Below are 21345 nucleotides of genomic sequence, written 5' to 3' on the forward strand. Positions count from 1 at the left end.
ATTGTAACCTATGTTGTTGGAGAGAGAAATAACATCATGGAAGAGACATAAAGTGAGTAAAAAAACGTCCTAAATGCATTTAGTTTATTTAGAACTACAAATTAAATTTCTTTTAGCAATTATTGTTTTTTTTTTCAATGTCACAATTCCAACCCTGTTCCTTTATCCGGGCTTGGACCGGCAAAAGTGACCCAAAATAGGCACTCTGGTGGAGTTACTGTGTGTGTGTGTGTGTGTGTGTGTGTGTGTGTGTGTGTGTGTGTTTATAAGTAGTTTTAATTTTAAACATTGTGATCCACAAAACAGCATAAGAGTAAAAGAAGAACTGACTGCGTTACAGCACCCGCTGCTTGTTGAGAGTAAACGCAATACGCGCTTTCAGGGCTTTTTTTTTTTTTTTTTTTTTTTTTTTTTTTTTAAGAGAAAAAGTCGCTAAGGGGTCTGAAAACTCGCTAAATAAAACACTGTCTCCAAATAACTTCTGCTTAGCTTTCCGAGCTTTCCTCGGGTCCTCTTAATTGTTGTGACGCCTGTTCGAAATGCAGAGAGGTGCGCTCGATTTGCCACACGGAGCAGCGCGGAGCAGCACGAGGGAGGGGCTAATAATCGGCTGAGTCATTTTTAATGATCGTTAAAAGCCCAGATCGTAATCGTGATTAAAATTCGATTAATTGAGCCGCCCTAGTGACAAGTTCAGTTCTCTATTTTCTCTTATTCCATCTTTTTCTTTCTTTAAAAAAATAAAATAAAAAATCTGTGTTTCACAAATCCTCATCTTTCCCCTCGCTGTCTACTAGGACTGCAACAATTCATCGAGTAACTTGAATAACTCAATTATAAAAAGTCCTCAACGCAAATTTTTTTGCTCCAATGCTTCAGTTGTCACTATGGAAGGAGTTTAACATGAAGCCAGAGTCGGTCTATACACACACGCGTTCACACACACACACACACACACGTTAAGAGCAAAGAGGCGAATGAAGAGACGGCAAAAAGAGCAGTGTTTGTTACTGTAACTGCCATTAAAACCTTTACTGACAACAGCTCGCAGAAATCAAACCCCCTGTTCAATAAGATCCAAGTGAAGAAAAGCAAACTTTGTAGCTGCGCCCATCCATGGCTGTTTGTTTTACACAGCAAAAAAAGATCTGCAGAAGTTAAAATAAAATATGCAGATGAACTGTTAGCTTAGTCTGGCACGATGTTTAAATTAGGCAGCCGTCCTACAAGCACTGATACCTCAGCAAGAAGGGTTAAATCTAAGGCATGGCTGGGTGTATGAGGCCATATTTATGTAGATTAATATAAAATATAAGTATTAAGATTAATTAAAAATATAAAAACAAGAGCTTTTTTCACCCCCTTCTTCTACAGGACAGTAAAAATATACCTTGACCGGTAAAACGCTGCTAGGTTGGACACTGAATGATTATTAACATTAATTATTAACATCTATTAACATCTACACCATCATCAAGTCCTTTTTTCTGGACCAGGAAACATTGCATCAAAATACAGGGCAAAGAAGACTGCTCGCCATTCTTCATTGCAGGCACCACATATTCTTTTTACAGGCTTAAAGGCACACACACTCACTCCTTCACTTGCACACTTAAACATGTAAACACACTCACAGGAACACACACCAAATCTCCCTCATATCCAGGAGACACAACACTGTCAGAACTCCTTTGCTACATATTAATGTAAGAAAGCCTTCCATAGTAAAGGCAGTTTGATTTTACGCCTTACTTTAGGTTGCATGTACACCTTGACATGACTGTACTTGTGATTATTTTACATTTAAGAAAATGTTTTCTTTAAGATTATGATATTGCATGTAAACACAATGCGAGGGTTTAGGTTTTTCACAGGTGTTGTATGCAGTTAAACTATTAAAACACTGCAATTTTTAAACAAATGAACAGTTTGATTTGAACGACCTGTATTTTTTCTTTAGAATATTTATTGCTGCTCATTAACAACACAAAAGTATTTATCTGATAATCAACAAAATAATCCATAGAATACTGAAATAACTAAATTACTCGATAGCTACAGCTTACTGTCTATCCCCCATGTTTTTCTGTTCTTGTCTCATGCCCTCCTTTTTCCACCATGTTCACTTTTTCCTCAGTATTTGCTTTAGAAATACCTCACCCAGCTTACCCAATCATCATGTTTACATTAGGCTCTCTCTCTTTCTCTCAGTGAGTCTTTATTCATTCCTTTCTCACTTGCATACAGTTTCACCACAAATACTTGTGTTGACATATATGCACTTATGTTACTTCACGGTACTTCAAATTTACAGTGAATTCACTTTTGGATCAAATTACCTTCTCCTTTTCACATCTGTTCAGAGTCACTATGAGCGCTGTCAGCCAATCACAGTTCAGCACAACTCACTTCTGTATATACTTTCATTAAAACTAGCAGCTGGCCACAGGGATGACGAGCCTGATGCTCTTTACCTTCTGTTTCTTTGTTAACAAAAAGTACAAAACCCAGAAATGAACTAGAAGAATGAAGCACACATTGTTGCTCCAATTAAAAATACACCATGCCATCTGGCAGCGAGAGCACAGTCCAGCTGATGTCAATCATTGTTACGTGCAACACAAATGATGCCCTACAAATAAGACAAGAGGGTGTAAAACATTTAGTGAATTCTAAGATTTACAAAAATAACACATTGACAATAACTTTTATATTTTCACAGCTGGCTGTGGGGATGAGCACTACATTGTGTAACTAAATAACCTGTAACTGCACATAAGTCATTGCCCCTGATGCAATGTTGGTTAAACTTACAAGTTTAATGATCAATCACAGAGTGTGCCAGAACATGTCTGTTGTTTTTCTACCACAACGCATACACTTTGGGTGCCTACTAACTCTCCAACAGAGGGTGAGAAAGAAGGAGTGCCTCACTAGCGGCACAGAGGTACAGGGAGGAGAGGGAGACCAAAATCTAAAAAGCAGATCTGCCCGCAGATTTTTTGTTAGGTACTTTTTGGGGGAAAATAAATCAAAACAAACTACATCTGAACATCTACATTCAATTCAATTTTATTTATATAGCACCAAATCACAACAAAAGGCGCTTCATAGATACAGAGAAAAACCCAACAATCATATGACCCCCTATGAGCAAGCACTTTGGCGACAGCGGGAAGGAAAAACTCCCTTTTAACAGGAAGAAACCTCTGGCAGAACCAGGCTCAGGGAGCCATCTGCTGCGACCGGTTGGGGTGAGAGAAGGAAGACAGGATAAAAGACATGCTGTGGAAGAGAGACAGAGGTTAAAAACAGATATGATTCAATGCAGAGAGGTCTGTTAACACATAGTGAGTGAGAAAGGTGACTAAAAAGGAAAAACTCAGTGCATCATGGGAATTCCCGGCAGCCTACGTCTATTGCAGCATAACTAAGGGAGGATTCAGGGTCACCTGGTCCAGCCCTAACTATATGCTTTAGCAAAAAGGAAAGTTTTAAGCCTAATCTTGAAAGTAGAGATAGTGTCTGTCTCCCGAATCCAAACTGGAAGCTGGTTCCACAGAAGACGGGCCTGAAAACTGAAGGCTCTCCCTCCCATTCTACTTTTAAACACTCTAGGAACAACAAGTAGTTCTGCAGAGCGCGAGCGAAGTGCTCTAATAGGGTGATATGGTACTACAAGGTCATTAAGAAAAGATGGGGCCTGATTATTTAAGACCTTGTATGTGAGGAGCAGGATTTTGAATTCAATTCTGGATTTAACAGGAAGCCAATGAAGGGAAGCCAAAACAGGAGAAATATGCTCTCTCTTTCTAGTCCCTGTCAGCACTCTTGCTGCAGCATTTTGGATTAGCTGAAGGCTTTTCAGTGAGTTTTTTTGGACATCCTGATAATAATGAATTACAGTAGTTCAGCCTGGAAGTAATAAAAGCATGAACTAGTTTTTCAGCGTCACTCTGAGACAGGATATTTCTAATTTTAGAGATGTTGCGCAAATGGAAGAAAGCAGTCTTACATATTTGTTTAATATGTGCGTTGAAGGACATATCCTGGTCAAAAATGACTCCAAGGTTCCTCGCAGCATTACTGGAGGCCAAGGTAATGCCATACAGAGTAAGAATCTGGTTAGATACCATATTTCTAAGATTTTCAGGGCAGAGTACAATAACCTCAGTTTTATCTGAATTAAGAAGCAGAAAGTTAGCGGCCATCCAGGTCTTTATGTCTTTAAGACATTCCTGCAGTTTAACTAATTGGTGTGTGTTATCTGGCTTCATGGACAGATAGAGCTGGGTGTCATCTGCATAGCAGTGAACATTTATGCTATGTCTTCTAATGATGCTGCCTAAGGGAAGCATGTATAATGTAAACAGAATTGGTCCTAGCACTGAACCCTGTGGAACTCCATAATTGACCTCAATGTGTGAAGAGGACTCTCCATTTACATGAACAAATTGGAGTCTATTAGATAGAGACAACACAAACCACTGCAGCACAGTACCTGTAATACCTACAGCATGTTCTAATCGCTCTAATAGGATATTATGGTCAACAGTATCGAATGCTGCACTAAGGTCTAGCAGGACAAGCACAGAGATGAGTCCACTGTCAGAGGCCATAAGAAGATCATTTGTAACCTTCACTAAAGCTGTTTCTGTGCTGTGATGAGCTCTGAAACCTGACTGAAGCTCTTCAAATAAACCATTCCTCTGCAGATGATCAGTTAGCTGTTTGACAAGGATTTTTGATATGAAAGGAAGGTTGGAGATTGACCTATAATTAGCTAAGACAGCTGGGTCTAGAGATGCTTTTTGAGTAAAGGTTTAACTAAAGCCAGCTTGAAGGCCTGTGGTACATAGCCGATTATTAGAGATAGGTTGATCATATTTAAGATTGAAGAATTAATTAATATCAGGACTTCTTTGAGCAGTTTTGTAGGAATGGGGTCTAAAAGACACGTTGATGGTTTGGAGGAAGTAATTATTGAGAAGTAACTCAGAAAGATCAATTGGAGAAAAAGAGTCTAACTTAACATCAATGGTACTAAGAGTAGCTGTAGATAATATTACATCTGTGGGATGATTATTGGTAATTTTTTCTCTAATGATAAGAATTTTATTTGTGAAGAAGTTCATGAAGTCATTACTAGTTAACGTTAAAGGGATGGTTGGCTCAAAAGAGCTCTGACTCTTTGTCAGCCTGGCTACAGTGCTGAAGAGAAACCCGTGGTTGCTCTTATTTTCTTCAATCAGTGACGAATAGTAAGATGTTCTGGCTTTGCGGAGGCAGCAAACTATTTCTCCAGGCTAAATGATGATCCTCTAAATTTGTGACATGCCATTTCCTCTCCAGATTACAAGTCATCTGCTTTAGGGTACGTGTTTGAGAATTATACCACGGAGTCAGGTACTTCTGATTTGAGACCTTAGTTTTCACAGGAGCTACAGTATCCAGAGTCGTACGTAGTGAGGAGGTAAAATTATTAACAAGATAATCGACCTCTGTTGGGGTAGCGTTCAGATAGCTGCTCTGCTCTGTGTTGGTACAGGGCATTGAAGATGATAACAGTGGGTGGATTATATTCTTAAACTTAGTTACAGCGCTTTCAGAAAGACATCTACTGTGATAAAGTCTACTCTCCACCGCTGTGTAATCATTATGTAAATGTAAATGTTATCAGGAAATGATCAGACAGGAGAGGGTTTTCAGGAAACACTGTTAAATGTTCAGTTTCTATGCCATATGTTAAAACAAGATCTAGAGTGTGATTAAAGTGGTGGGTGGGTTCTTTTACATTTTGAGAGAAGCCATTTGAGTCTAATAACAGATTAAATGCCATGTTGAGGCTGTCATTTTTAGCTTCTACATGGATGGGTTTTTGGGGGGGTAGCAGGAGGAGAGAAGCTGCAGAGAGGCGTGTAAGACTGCAACTCTGCTTCCTGGTCCTAACTCTGGATAGTCATATTTTGGGGGGTTTAATAAATTTACCCATATTTCTAGAAATGAGAGCTGCTCCATCCAAAGTGGGATGGATGCTGTCTCTCCTAACAGACCAGGTTTCCTCCAGAAGGTTTGCCAATTATCTATGAAGCCCACATCATTTCTGGGACACCACTCAGACAGCCAGCAATTTAAGGAGAACATGCGGCTAAACATGTCACTCCTGGTCTGATTTGGGAAGGGACCAGAGAAAACTACAGCAGAGTCTGACATTGTTTTGGCAAAGTTGCACACAGATTCAATATTGATTTTGGTGACCTCCGATTGGTGTAACCGGGTGTCATTACTGCCGACGTGAATTATGATCTTACTGAATTTACATTTACCCTTAGCCAGCAGTTTTAAATTTCCTTCAATGTCGCCTGCTCTGGCCCCTGGAAGACAATTGACTATGGTTGCCGGTGTCTCTAGCTTCACATGTCTGAGAACAGAATCACCAATTACCAGAGTTTGACCCCCGGCGGGTGTGTCGCTGAGTGGGGAAAACATGAACAGACACATGAACAGGTTGGTGGTGTACCTGGGGCTTCTGTTTAGGATTATGCTTCCTCCTCACTGTCACCCAGCTGCCCTCTTTCCCCAGCTGCTTGGGGTCTGCCGGGGAACAGCTAGCGGGGCCTACGCTATCTTCGGCTGCACCAGCTACAGGGGCCTGGCTAGCTACGGGTGAACGAAGGGTGCGAAGCCGAGTCTCCAATTCAGCAATCCTGGCCTCCAGAGCTGCAAATATGCTACATTTGTTACAGATATCATTACTGCTAAGGGAAGCCGAGGAGTAACTAAACATCTGACACAATGAGCAAGAAAGTGCAAGAGGGACAGGTGAAGTAGCCATGGTGCTAACGAGTCGGCTACGAGCTAAGCTAAGCTAGCGAAACAGTACAGAGACAGCGAGTGAATACTTTGGCTATAAATTAGGTAGTGAGTACACAGAAAGTGTGCTTCGGACGAAGCACCTGAAGATTATACTATGAAAAAATAATGTATTTAAAACCACTGTGTTTGAGCAGGAACAGGAAGTGATACTCTACCACAGAGCAAGCGAACACCAAGTCCCTAGCAGTCCCTAGTGGACTCATGGATGTGGAAAGTAGGTAATCCCTGCTTAAAGTTATGTTTAGGTTACCTTTTCAGGGCTCGCAAAATTGCTAGCCCGACGTCCCGGGGTTAGCGATTTTTCCAGTCGGGCTACCAAAATCCATCTCAGCCCTTCCCCGTCGGGCTATCATAGGAAGGAAAGATATGTCAATGCTTTTGCATTCTTTCGCAAATGTAGCTGAGTAATTATGTCATCGGCATCGATGAGCCACTGTCAATATGTGACACACTGAAATCGCGTTTGAATTTGCGCTTGTTTTTTGCTTTCGCCTTTGCGATCGCGCGAACTGTGTATAGAGAGCAGCAGCACTGATTGGTAAGTCACAGATTAATTGCGCACCAATTCCTCTGGCATCGTCTTATCAATGGTTAGCTTACTATCAAACATGACAAGTGAAATCTCCTGCAGCAAGCTTGAACATGTGATAGAGGTTGATCGCGCAGAGAATTGCAAGTATGTGTGTAAAAGCAGATGGATTTACGCAGGTATTTTAGTTCTGCAGAGCCAAACAAGACAGGTCAGGGTGAAGAAGGGGCAGCCAAAGAAAAGCCTACCACAAAATGGAAAAGTTATGACAAATCAGACTATGAGGCAAAAGGAAAGCGCAGCTTTTTTGGTTTCATGGACAAAAGAATTTATGTGGCTGGAATATGACGAGCTAAATAACATAATGTTCTGCCGGGTGTGTTGTGAGTTTCCCTCGATTTCTGAGTTGACAAGCGCCTTTGTTACTAGGACCAGTCATTTTAAGAAAGACCCCCATCAGAACCCATGAGAAATGCAAGAAATGCATTATTGCTCAGTCTGCAGTATCTTTCCCAGAACTAACACCAATTGCAAAAAACATACTAAAAATAAACCAAGCACAACAAGAAGTCCTGAAAAAGCTAGCCATTGGCAAGATTTAGCAGTCTTTGCAAACTTCAAAAAGCAAATGTCCTAGATCTTGGTTCCACTTGGTTCCACTTGCCTCTTACTGAACACTGATTCATGTTCTACACAGTTCTTGCAAGTTCATAGAAATTTCTGTTCAATTAGAACCAAAATATTTGAGTTGATGATTGTAATTTGTTGTTGTAATTTGTGTTTTAAATATTTTTAGATTGTAAAGGAAACAAAACATCAATCTAAAAATTGTCCTTTTTTTTTTTTTTTAAATTCAGGCTACTTAAATTTATTTTGGGCTACCAAAAACTGAAGAGTGCCTGCCCGAAGGGCTACCAGGGATTTTGACATTTTGCGAGCCCTGCTTTTAGCCATAAACAAGCACAGTTTCAGAAGCTAGAAGACGTTACCTTACATATCAAGTCTTCAGGCATCTGGCCTTCTGTGATAACACTTCCATTCCAAAACTCTAAACAGGATACTGGCAACCTGTGGACACGAACACTTTAAATTTGCCCTCCTGTTCACTGAGAGGATCTCTGAGTAGAACAAGAACTGCCAGCTGAAAGCCCTCCGAGAGGCAGATGAAACATTCAGGAACACAACGACAACAGCAACTGAACTTTTAAAATGAGAAAGAGGGGAATTGTTTATTACTAAATTAATTGCAAATGGCAATCAATTTACCAATGGACAAATGCCCAAGTAAAGTGGAGAACAGTGTATATGCAGAAAGTTGTATATTAAAATAGAGCTGGGCGATAGAATGATAACGATATGTATTGCGAAATAACTTTTTCTCGATAGAAAAGTTAAACTATTGCGATAGGCCTCATCTCTCCTGTCCTCTTAAAAAAAAACAAGAAAAAAAAAAACAGCCAATTAGGGCTGGGCGATATGGCCTAAAATTCATATCGCGATATAATTTGAAGCATGTGCGGTAACGATATATATCACGATATGTATAACGTATTTTCCACACTGTAAGGCACACTTAAAATCCTTTAATGTTTTTCAAAAATTGAGAGTGTGCCCTTTGTATGAATTCTGGTTGTGCTTACTGACCTCGAACCGATTTTGGCGTGCAGAAATCTGTTAAAAAATGTTTTAGTACAACTTTGGTAAGCCGCACTGCTTGATGGATTGTCAGAGCATTACGGCTGCCGTAGTGAGGAGCTTCGCGGAGTAATCTGGGTCCAAAACTCCGTCCACTTCAGGTCCCAAAGTCAAACAAACACTAAGTTTTAAAAACTGTCTAAATTATTTCATCTTTAATAAAATCATCAGCGTTGCTGCTTTATCGGGTGTAACAATTAAGTTTAACATCCATGCATCCATAAAAACAGAATTTATTACATTTAACGGAGTTAGAAGTTAACAGGAAGTCAGCTCGCTGGTTTACACCTAAACATTTCATACCATGTTCTGACAGAGATTTTTGAAACTAATTAAAACGTACAGCTCTGCTACCACTTCCAACATAAATGAAGACAGAAAACTAAACAGCAGTGGCGTTTGCAGGGTTACTGAAGTTGGACTACCTGGTATATAATGTTGTGCTACGTGATTGCTAGCGACACAGCTATGTTAGCATAACATTAGCACAGTGAAGCTGGAGGATGAACGCCAACTTTTTTTCCACTCGATAAAAGTTAATGTGAGGGATTCTGATGGTCAGGGACAAATGCAATCGTATAGCAGGATGCTATACATGGGCCAAACTTCAGTCAGGAGAACAACTGAGATTATTCATCCACAATACGAGGTTAGTTATTAATATACTGCAACAACATGGGAACAGAACAGCTGCGAGAGAATTCAACATTAATGAATCAATGTTACGGAAGTGGAGGAAGCGCAGTTTTTGGCTTTCCCCATATTTCAAGAGTGCTTCATCTCTTTGCTATGACTGTCGCCCGCCATAATTTGCAGATGATAATGGTTTTAGCCGCTGCGATGCTTTCGACCAAAACAGGCACAGCTTGATGACATCATCAACATGCGCTATCGCGATAGAGTCAAAATCTCTATCGTTGGCTAAATTTATATCGTTTCTATCATATATCGTTTATATCGCCCACCCCTACAGCCAATCCAAATTAACTAGCGCAGACAGAGCCGAACCAATCACAGCCGCAGCGTCATGTGACTTGTTACGTACAGCACAAGTACCAAGCCGCACATGTGTATTTGTTTGGGAAGCAGCCAGCCGCCGTGCCGCCCGGGTAATGGAGGAAATGAGTGTGCTGACTAGAGAAAAATCAACCGAGAGCGTGACCGAAGGTTACCGAAGAGAAAACAGATGATGGTTCCAATGCCGGAGAGACTGTCGAACGGAAGAGCCATAGAAGTTCCGTAGTGTGAAGGTATTTTGGCTATTTCAAGTCTGACAAAAAACAGAGTAGCGCGCACTGTAAATTGTGCCAAAAGCAAGTCTGAAAATACAATAAACCTGTCACGGTTTGCGGGGCAAGCCGTGTGGATTTGTAGTAAGGACCAAAAGGGCGGCAGTTCTGGTGCAGGTGAGTGTTTATTTATAATAGTGGGTCAATACAAACAGCAAGGGTGGCAAAACATGAAACTAGAAACCTAAACTGGGTAAACTAATAAGACAAACCAGAAACGAAGATGCAGGGAGGTCCGGGGAAATACATACGGAGAGACGCAGGGAGACCGAGGGGAAACGACACAGACGAACCAGCAACTACTATGACAGAAGACACAACTTAAATACACTCAGAGAACACAGGGAGATTACATACAGGTGGGAACACAGCTGGGAGTGATTAACATGACGAGACTAGGGAGGCAAACTGAAAACACTCACATAAGACACAGACCTTCACAATAAAACAGGAACTTACACATGAAAGGACACAACTAAGAAACGCGGACTAGATACAGGAACACACGGGCAGAACAGAGTAAACGCTAACCAGAGGAAGAACAGAACCAAAATCACGAAGAGAAAACACAAAACGCTGGGTCAAAAGGACCCAGGATCATGACAAAACCGGTGCATGCTCAATCTCTGACTGAAAGCGCTAATTCATCATTCGGCTTTTGTCAGACTAAAGTAACTGTTAAAACTGTTTGAAAAGCTAAGCTATACAACAAGGAGAGATTGAGAATTTCCTTTTAGTTCTCAGTTTATTTGATATTGACAAAAGTTAGTAAATTTTGTCTGTTCTTCTGTAAAACAAACTAAGATTTATTTTTAGAATTAATATTTTGTTTCTAAGTGGAATTGACAATTTAGTAGTCTGTTTTGTTTGTTCTGTTTTGAAACTTAAACGCTTTAGCAGCTGCCTTTTGTGTAGTTTGCAATATTTGCCTTTATTTATCTGAAAAAGTCTCATGTTCCTTAAGTATATCTACCCTGTTGAACTTATTATGGGAAATAAATATTTAAATCAAAACAAGCTGCTGATTATTTCACATTTTACTTGTGAGCAAAGGCACATTTAAATCTTACAAATATAGTTATTTGGCTTATATCGTGATATATATTGTTATCACCTGAAATGAAAAAACATATCGTGATATGAAAAAATCTTATATCGCCCAGCTCTATATTAAAAGCACAAGCAATGTTGGACAGAGGTGGAAGAATCATGTGACAACAGAGTTGGGCGATGTATAAAAATTTTCCAACCGGCAATTTTCCAACCGGCAATCGTCAAAAAGTCTGCGCATGGGCAGGGCAATGTTATCATGCACGGACTGATTTGCGCGTTTACAACACAGAAGAAGTCCAAACATGGACGAACTAATTCCACCCCCCCCAGGATTTTGACTCTGTCTGCGCAAACCTTAATTGTTAATCACGCTAGTCGTGATAACGCCGCGCTAACGCTGACAGCACAAAAAATATACATATATATATATTAGGGGTGCAACGATATTCGTATCGATATTGAACCGTTCGATACAGTGCTTTCGGTTCGGTACGCATATGTATCGAACAATACAACATTTGTAATTTATTTTATCAATTTTCCTTCTGACGATGCTGTCTGTGTTGAGCGCTCAGTGAATCTGTGTTCGACTACTCCGCCTAGGCTGCACTGTCGAGCGCAGATCCACTGAGCGCTCAACACAGACAGCATGGTCAGAAGGAAGAGAGCAGGGCAAGCTAGCGAGACAGAAGTTAAGCTCTACTTGCAACATTCAGATCTGGCGTTTGGAATTATTTTGGTTTTCATGTGACGTATGACCCTGAAGGTAAGCGAGTCATGGACTAAAGTAAAACAGTATGTTGGATGTGCCATGCAATGCTCAATTACATTGGTGTGAACTAGTGTGTTAGCGCAGTTAGCTCGTTAACGTGTTTGCAGTCTAGCCCCAAACATCGGCGGTAGCTCGTTAACGGAGATTTGCCGTGTTGTGGCGTTAAGGTCATTTCAACGAGATTAACCTGAAAGCACTAGTGGGAACACAACGAATATGACTGCACATTTACGCCGACATCATCCTAGTGCAAAGACAAGTGGAAGCAGACAAAAAAAAGCAAGCATGCTACTAACTTTAGCCGAGTCATTTAGACAGCTGTTAGCACATGATTCTCCTTATGCTGCTGAGAATATAGCCCAGAAGAAGCGGATAGTATAGCTTTTAATTTGGAAAGAGACATTTCTCTGTAATAAACTCTCTTTTCCAAAGATGAGTGATTCCTCAATCAGATACAGGGCTCGCAATATCGCTAGCCCGACGTCCCGGAGCTAGCGATTTTTTCAGTCGGGCTACCAAAATCTCTCTTCCCTGCCCGTCGGGCTATTGTAGGAAAAATATATGTCAATGCTTTTGCATTCTTTCAGAAATGTAGCTGGGTAATTATGTCATTGGCATCGGTGAGCCACTGTCAATATGTGACATATTGAAGTCGCGTTTGAATTTGCGCTTGTTTTTTTGCTTTCACTTTGCAATCGTGCGAACTGTGTATAGAGAGCGACAGCACTGATCTGTGAGTGATGATAATTTGTGCACCAATTCCTCTGACATCGTCTTATTAATCGTTAGCTTACTATGCAAACATGACAAGTGAAATCTCCCGCAGCTTAAACATGTGAGAGGTTGATCGCGCAGAGAATCGCTGAGCTTATGTGAGTGAGCGTGTAAAAGCATTTCAGTTCTGCTGAGCCAAATAAGACAGGTCAGGGTGAAGAAGTGACAGCCAAAGAAAAGCTTACCACAAAACGGAGAAGTTATGACAAATCAGACTATAAGGCAAAAAGAAAGTGCAGCTTTATGGTTTCATGGACAAAAGAATTTCTGTGGCTGCAATATGATGAGCTAAATAACCAGGGCTGCACATAAGTGGTCCGCAGGTGCGCATTCGCTGTCAAAATAAAAAACACGCACAAGGGTTAGGGTTAAATTTAAAAACTGTACTTTTGAGTTAAAATATATATTTATAATTTTAATAAATGACAAATTAAAAATGCATGAACATTTTTTTGTATCGAAAAAATATCGAACCGTGACACCAAAGTATCGAACCGACCGAACCGTGAATTTTGTGTATCGTTGCACCCCTAATATATATATATATATATATATATATATATATATATATATATATATATATATATATATATATATATATATATATATATATATAAAGTCACCAATTTGGGATTTCTTTGGCTTTAAACCAGATGAAAGAGGTATACCTAAGGATGTAACCAAAGCGGCATGCCACTTGTGCAGATGTACAAGTGGCACACAGCAAAGTGTTTGAGTACTTTGCGAGCAAAATACTCAAACACGACTAACTTGCATGAGCATGTACGTGTCCACCATCCAGCTGAGTATGCTAGGCTATCACCAGCTTCTGCAGCTCCAACAACAAGCATTTGGGCGCACTCTGAGGAGGGTGCATTTGCTCGCAGATGAAAGAGGGTGCTGTTAAAACAGTGCTATTTTTTTTTCTGTTGACTGCATCTATTAGCTCCATCATTATTAGCAAACTTACTCACTGGTAAATAAAGAAATAAATCGCCCTTGTAAAAACTATCGATATATTTGTCCAATCACCCAACCCTATGTGACAACAACCTCTTATTGAACTTTACACCCATTAACATGTAGCAACACATCTGTAAAAATTCTGACTGTATTCAGACATGCTGCACAGTTTACTTGCAATTCTTCGAGGTTTTTATTTGCAGCCAATTGCATGCCAGAAGGCTCGGCTGTAAACTATCTCTTTATATTTAGTTTTGTTTTTTTATTACATTTCTCCACACAACCAAGCTACTGATTAATTTTGCACCAATATTTTTCTTTTTATTAAACACCCTACATTATCAGTAGCTGTCATACTCAACCTTGAGAAATAGGTTGTTATGAATTGGCTATAAAGCAGCCTTAATGCAGAGCTCTAATCAGAATGGATTATTTTGGATTGATGGATAATTTATCTTGTTTAATCCATTTGTTGATGAAGTGAGGATTCTAAGACTACATTCTGCCAAAGATATACAAACAGACACAGACAGTAACACAGAGAGACTCACAAGCTAAAAGTAGCATGGGCCTCACCGTGAAGCTATTCAATGCAGTGTATTTTAAGGGTGTAAATGGTAAATGGCCTGCATTACACCCTTTGGTGTAAGAGCAAAGGGTGAAATCAGACTTATTTTGCCACTTTAGAAAAGTAAAACTGCTCTGTATTTGAGGTTGAATTCCTGAAAACAGTCACTCATTTCAGATTCAGAGCCAACCAAGAAGCTCAAGTACGTCTTTAAAAGAACTGAATTAATGTTTAATCAACTCTCCTACTTTTGGCCTCTCTCCCTTTTCTTCAGTTTTTCTCTGCCCCTCTATGCAGTAATATGATCTCTTCTATCAGGCCGACAGGGCCGTGAATCAAAAGACACAGAGGAAAAAAAAAAAATATAGTACAAACCTTGGTGGCCCCACCCCCACTACACACACTCTACCTCCTCTGTGTGTGTGTGTGTGTGCGCGCGCGCGTCTCCCTCTCCCTCACTCGCATTCTCTCTCTCTCTCTCTCTCTCTCTCTCTCTCTCATCTACAACATCCCTACCCCCAACAACTCTCTCTCTCTTTCCAATCCCTACCCCCAACCACACAAGCTTGCTCTCTCTCCACATCCTCCGAGCTCTTATCTTCTATCTCTCCTTCCCTCTTTCTGAAACAAATACACACTAGCAACAACATGGCGCAGTGCTATATGGGGCCTTTCCACACTTGATGTGATTATGAGCTTAAAAACACAGCCCAGTATACACCACAGTGAGTTTAGTCATTACGGTAACAAATAAATAAATCAAAAAAAAATGGGGGAATAACTAACATATGTGCTGCTTACGCCCAATAACCACAGATTAAGGTCAGAGGTCACAACAGCTTTGTCATCACTTCTGCTCCATGACCTACAAACTGCATATAGTTTAGAAGTTCTCCAAATCTGCTATTTTTGTACTTTATTCAAAGAAAAATTACATTTGTGCACCATCAGAGATCACACAGCACGGTCATGTCAGAGTCAAGAAATAGTCTCCCCACTTTTACCAAACTGATTCATAATCCAAACAGAGCGGTGGCATACACAGACTCCATCAGCCGAGCATATTTCTTATTCCAGCACATATACACGTATATCAGCATATTTTATTATTGAACAAGAACTTAACAATGAGCATACTAATTTAAATATGTCTATCATTGGTTAACCACTTCAAGCAACTCAAGAAGTCTTGAACTCAAAATGGGCTTCACCAAAGGAAATATGGGTTCTCACTGATTTTAATCAACTTCCACTTCACAGCCCCATCCCATAATTTGTGATTTGTAAGTAAGTTCTCTCCATTTGAAGTGTCATTCTCTGGTATATAATATTTTCTAACATCTGTCTTGTCAGCGAGCTCAACAGCACCGTGGCTGGTGTGACTGTTTCATTAGATGGTCTCCAGTTGTTCATGTGGCCAACAATGAAGGAACTATCCTGACGGTGGCATTTTTGGGGTTCCAGAGCTTTGGAAATAATCAGGGCTGAACTTTAGGGCACAGACGCAATGGCACAGACCCAACCGTATGAGAAAGAGTTCAGTTAAACTCATCAGTGGAAACAAAGCAAAGGTGGAGTCAAAAGTAATGACTGTAATGTTACATCAGGCTACAGGCCTGCCTTTGTTGGTTCCCCCGGTGCGCATTACATTTTACCCTCTTAAGTAGGTTACTAGCAACCAATCTAGGATTACGAGTAGAGTCTGGGTTAGGTTAACCTCCAACCTTTTTTCCAGCACTAGCTGAAAAGTTTCTACAGCAAAAAAAATGAAATGCAAACTTGAATGTATATAACCCGCTTTGGAAACTTAGTTCTTCTAGTTTCTGAACATTTGCATGTTTAGCTTGTGGCTAGAATGAAATCCAACCTTAACACTAATCCTACATGCTTTGTCAGTGACCTGATGGATATTTTGATGTTAAAAGGCCTTAATCATGAAAACTACTGCACAGGTTTGTTAGAATTTCATATGACATGAGTATTTAATTTGAACTTCCAGTTGCTGTTGTTTGCATGGTATGTCAATAAAACAGATTGAAGTATAAAAGAAAATAGAGAGAAAGGGTTCAACACACCTTAACTACAGGTGCACAATTGACTTAGAATGATTTATTAATTAATAATTCATTAAAGTCAGTATTTTTTTTTACTTGTAATGAACTCATTATTACTATTTTTTTTACTTCTATTTAAAAGTACCAAACTACAAAATGAACCAGTCTATTTGAGACAGAGGATAATCGAGGTTAATAGTAGCAGTCAATTCATCTGGATGCAGTCATTAGCTAAACCTAATTAAATAATTAGGCAATTTTTCACTGTCAAATGGGCATGATTTGATTGAACTGCAATCTACCTATAAGCTAAGCATCCACATCCACCCATCCTGGATCCCTATCAGGTCCAGGTTTCTGCTGTAAATCTAACCCTGACCTTTGCTTCCCAAACTCCATTCACCTTGACCAAGATAGAATCAGAAATGAGTACTGCAAATTCTACACAAGATCACCTCTGTAAGCATACTACAAAGAAAGATCCTGGTTTCCTCCCTCATGCTTGCCATCTCTTTCATTCCAAACATACATCTTCTGTTTGGACTTCAAATATGCAGCATATTTAAACCCGATGGCCTTTCTATTACCAGTGGGCGTCTTTTTAATTGTAGGTGTCATCACATCACAGACGACAACGTCGGAATAAAATTACAGGCTCTGCACCCTCTAGTGAGTGAAAAATATAAAAAGAAGCACTCAAATGTAGTTACCTTCAGTAACTACGATAATTAACTGGAGCCTAACAAGCCAATTAATTACCCCTTAATTGGCAGGGCGCGGAACATGAACACGGAGAGGGGAGACAGCTGAGAGGGACTAATAAGTCAGAATAAGACAACACAAAAGTGTATTTTATCTGCTAACAGAAGAAGCCTATGTGCGGTAGTTTGCTTTCTTTCCCCCACTTACCTTGTTGGTCCCAAAGGCCGGGTCAGGGTAGGAAATCTGTCCCAATCTATTGTGGTCTGGCCCGGCTAGAGGCTGAGGAGGAGGCGGGTAAACTGTTACATCCATGGCTGGAAATACATCCACTTCTCTTCCGAGTTTCTTTCCTTGCTTTTGTATTTTCAAAATTAAAGAGATTTGACAAAAACCTGAGCTTACTCTAAAAAACAACTTTTTCAAAGACAGAAGTAACTGGTGAAATAATTCTTAAACCAAGCTGTGAGAGGCAGCGAAGTTTTAGGCTGACGCTGTTCTCCACACACCGGCTTTCCTGCCCAATAAACTGCTGCTCTGGGGAGCAAAGTTCCCTGTTCACGTACTTCTCACGTTAAAAACAAACGTTAAAATGAAGTAGTGCTTTTAAAAAGCACCGTTTCCTCTAGTGCGTCCGTTAGCCCTGTGTATGGTTCGGACAGGGGACGTCGTGGACCCTGTCTGTCCCTGCTTGGGACTCTGTTTGAATTTTCCTCTACTGCTGATGCTGCTGCTGCTGCTGTTGCCGCCGCCGCGCGTGTGCTCAGTGCTGCGGTGCCTCGCGGACCAGTCATACAAAGACCTTTTCTGTCAAGTTAGCGAGAGTTAGCCACAACGAAGCCGGAAGTACGTTTCACCTCACAAAGCCCGGGTTCTGTCAGGAGAAAAAAATAAGAGCTTAGCGATGACAATACAAATATTACCTTTTTCAGGTTTTTCGTAGAATTAACACGCTGACTAAAATAATGATGAATGATTTAAAAGAATATACTATTCCCCAGAGAGTGACTTTATTTTGGTGGTAACTGACTGTATGAGGCGTTTGCAGCTACCTTGGCAAAAAAAGATGGAGCTTATGGTAGCACGTGCTCCATCTAGAGGGGTGGGAGAGTGTTATAAGGTCCAGCCAGGTGCTGTACAGTTAGCTGTTGTCTATGTATTAATTTTGACTGTCATCACCTTGTCCAGCTTGTTGGCTTATCTGTTAAACTTTGGCTAATCATTATAGTTTAGTCTTACCAGGACATAGGTTTGCCAGAGACAACAAGGCAGGAATATTGTTGTTTCCCACTTTCTATGAAATGAACCTGTTCCAGAACACTCCAGAATTGTACATGCTTAATGACTCAGTCTGCTGAGGTACACTGAAATGTTGTTATGTATGAAAAACAAATACACAAAACTACACAGGTTAACAATGTTTAGCATGTACAGGACTTTTAGCAATATTTTTATTCAACTTTCCACACTCCTTTTCTGAGTAAATACAATACACCTGAAAGCTAAGCAAAAACTGAGAATTGCCTTCCACCAGCTTCACCCATGTGATAAGAATATTATCAGTCTTTGTTGTAGCTGCAGTTCCCTTTCTTTGTGGTAGTTTCCATCGTGTCTGCTGAAATATGCATAGTGTGACTTGGCCCATAATGGCAGCCCTTCCTGCTCTCTTCACAGCCACTGGATAAAAGGCAGTCTTTAGAGATGTCTGACAGGGGCAGAAAAGATGGAAATGCTGTGCAATGTTTCATAAAGTAGGACACCTGGTCACCCTATCAGTGACTGACTGGTAAATTTAATTACACTTCTGCATTCTCTTCTGAATTCGGTGGTTACACTGGTGGTAGCTACAGTGAACCTATAACAGAATGTAGCCTAATGCAAATTTTCAGGCTACAGGTTCACTGTACAAAAAAACAGGTTAGGCCAGCCAGGCCTGATACCGTCTTTCACATTTCTTTTGATGCCACACAAGTAAGCTAAATTTTACTTTCATTTCTCTTGTCTGAGCTGGCTCTGGTAGCAGTGGAGCCATGATCATCAATCTGGTGGTCCATATTTCTCCTTGGATCTCCAAAGAGTTTCTGAGAGCTAGTTCAGAAATAAAGCCTGAACTGGCAGCAGATCAATCTATCGAACTAAGGTGGTATGTGGAACCTTTAAAATACATTCTCCTGACATTCAAATAAAACTATTTTTAAAAAAACACCCAGAAGCCAGAAAAAAAACTCTGTTTCCACCAGAGTTTAAAGGGCCTGTGATAACTGCACTTAATTTTTAATTTTTCAGTTTGAGCAATGCAGTCTAACTGGTGTTGGCAGAGTATACCATCTCTCTTTATTCCTCTGTCAGAATGCCTTTACGTAAATGGAAACTGATATCACTTCAACAGACAAAGGTTTTCTCTTCAAAAGTACAAGCTGTGCAATGTCAAATTTCGACTACACACGATGAATATGCACCAGAATATGCACTTGTAGAAACAAGAATGTAAAGAAACAAGAAAGGAAAGCAGTGGGTCAACCTGTCTGGAGAAGCTGAGCCAGAGTCTGTTTGTCCTTTAGCTCATCTTTTTTGTTTTTGATCAGCATCATAGCACATTCTATGAAATTTGTCAGAAAATCGATGGAAAGGTTCAGATACTGGGTTAAAACTCTTTTTGTTGATGCAGCATCTACTTTATTACAGATCAGAATACAGTTCAGCCCAGCTGTCATTTTTCAGTCTGTTATCAGGTCAGTATGGTGTGACAGTTTTTGTTTGTTGTTTTGTCTACAGATGTCCCAAACAGCATTCCTAAAAGGTGGATTGAAGTCCCAAAACGCTGCCACAGAGAAAATAATGGGGTGGGGAGGACTTCAAAAGCAGAAATAATGACACTAATTTTCAGTCTGGGAGGTACTCTGGGACAGTGTTGGGTTTAGTTGTGGACGGGAAAACAAATAAATGAGTGTGAACTTTGGTAGGGAGGGGGGGGCATCAGGGGTTGCATTGGGGTTGGGGTCCCCCTCCTCCCAGAAAGGTCTCCAGTCCATCAAAGGGCAAGTTTATTATGTGGTTATTCTAAATTTACCATATTATAGCTGTTGATGTGAGAAAGTGTGATGGTCTGTCTCTCTGTGAAAATCATTTACTTTCATTTAAAAACAGCAAATGTAAAAACTGCAATGTTGTCTCTAATTTCAGATGTGGTGGTAGAAAAGTAATGCATTTAAATTGTTTGTGTATGGATATAAACAAGACTTATTTTTATAGTCTCCTGTGCTCATTTTAAATCAGATAATTGATAGTGTAGCCCTTAATTTAGGTTTGGGCAAAGTATAAATAGTGTCAAATTCAAAAGTCATGTAAATCATGGAGATGAAACAAGATAATCATAGGGTAGGGATATTGTAAAAGAAACAAGGAAGCAGGCTGTGTGTTTTAGAGTGAAAGAAAGAGACCATTCAATATAAACGAAAGAGGAATGATTCCTTTCATGTTTGCATGATATTTAATGACAAAACATATAGCCAGTATCTGCAATTACATATGTGTACACAGTTGCACATAAACAAAGAAAAGCTCTCCTCCTACGCACAAATACACACACACACACAATATATTCATCTTGCAGATTCACACACAGTAAACTTAAACAGATGGTCACACATGCACATCAAATATAAAAAAAACTGCTCACACAAAAAGTATGTGCAGAACCCCACATAATTATACCCTATATGGAATAATTATGCCACAGCCACATATAAGCATTTGTGTGCAGTCCAAATACACACACACACACACACACTCTTAGGAAACATGTCTGTGCTCATACCAGAACACTCACGAACATACTGCACACACAAGCAGGTATCATAAAATACATTTTCTTATTTTTATACATCCCTGATACTCTCACATCACACAAACACACACAGCACAAACCAGCCCACACATACTTAGCGAACATACAGTGTTTGAGTTGCCCATCCCCCCAAATACACACATACATATATGCACCCCTCCCCTCTGAAAAAGGCATAATTCACTTCCACATTCTCCTCCCCCACACACAGTTCCTCTCTATAAAA

The 21345-nt window shown here is 40.1% G+C and overlaps 1 protein-coding gene across 1 annotated transcript in view; it reads right to left on the bottom strand.

Annotated features, from left to right (window-relative positions):
- The window catches only part of tox (thymocyte selection-associated high mobility group box), a 71626-nt gene extending 53486 nt beyond the window's left edge, over positions 1-18140 (bottom strand). Inside the window, exon 1 of the mRNA XM_040039527.1 lies at positions 17483-18140. Within this exon, the coding sequence (XP_039895461.1) occupies positions 17483-17587 (105 nt within the window). The 5' untranslated portion in view covers positions 17588-18140. The remainder of the gene's footprint in view (positions 1-17482) is intronic.
- Between the last annotated feature and the right edge of the window lie 3205 nt (positions 18141-21345).

This window comes from Simochromis diagramma, unplaced genomic scaffold (genome assembly GCF_900408965.1).
Source record: "Simochromis diagramma unplaced genomic scaffold, fSimDia1.1 OVJJ01000337.1, whole genome shotgun sequence".
In the NCBI taxonomy this organism is placed as follows: domain Eukaryota; kingdom Metazoa; phylum Chordata; class Actinopteri; order Cichliformes; family Cichlidae; genus Simochromis; species Simochromis diagramma.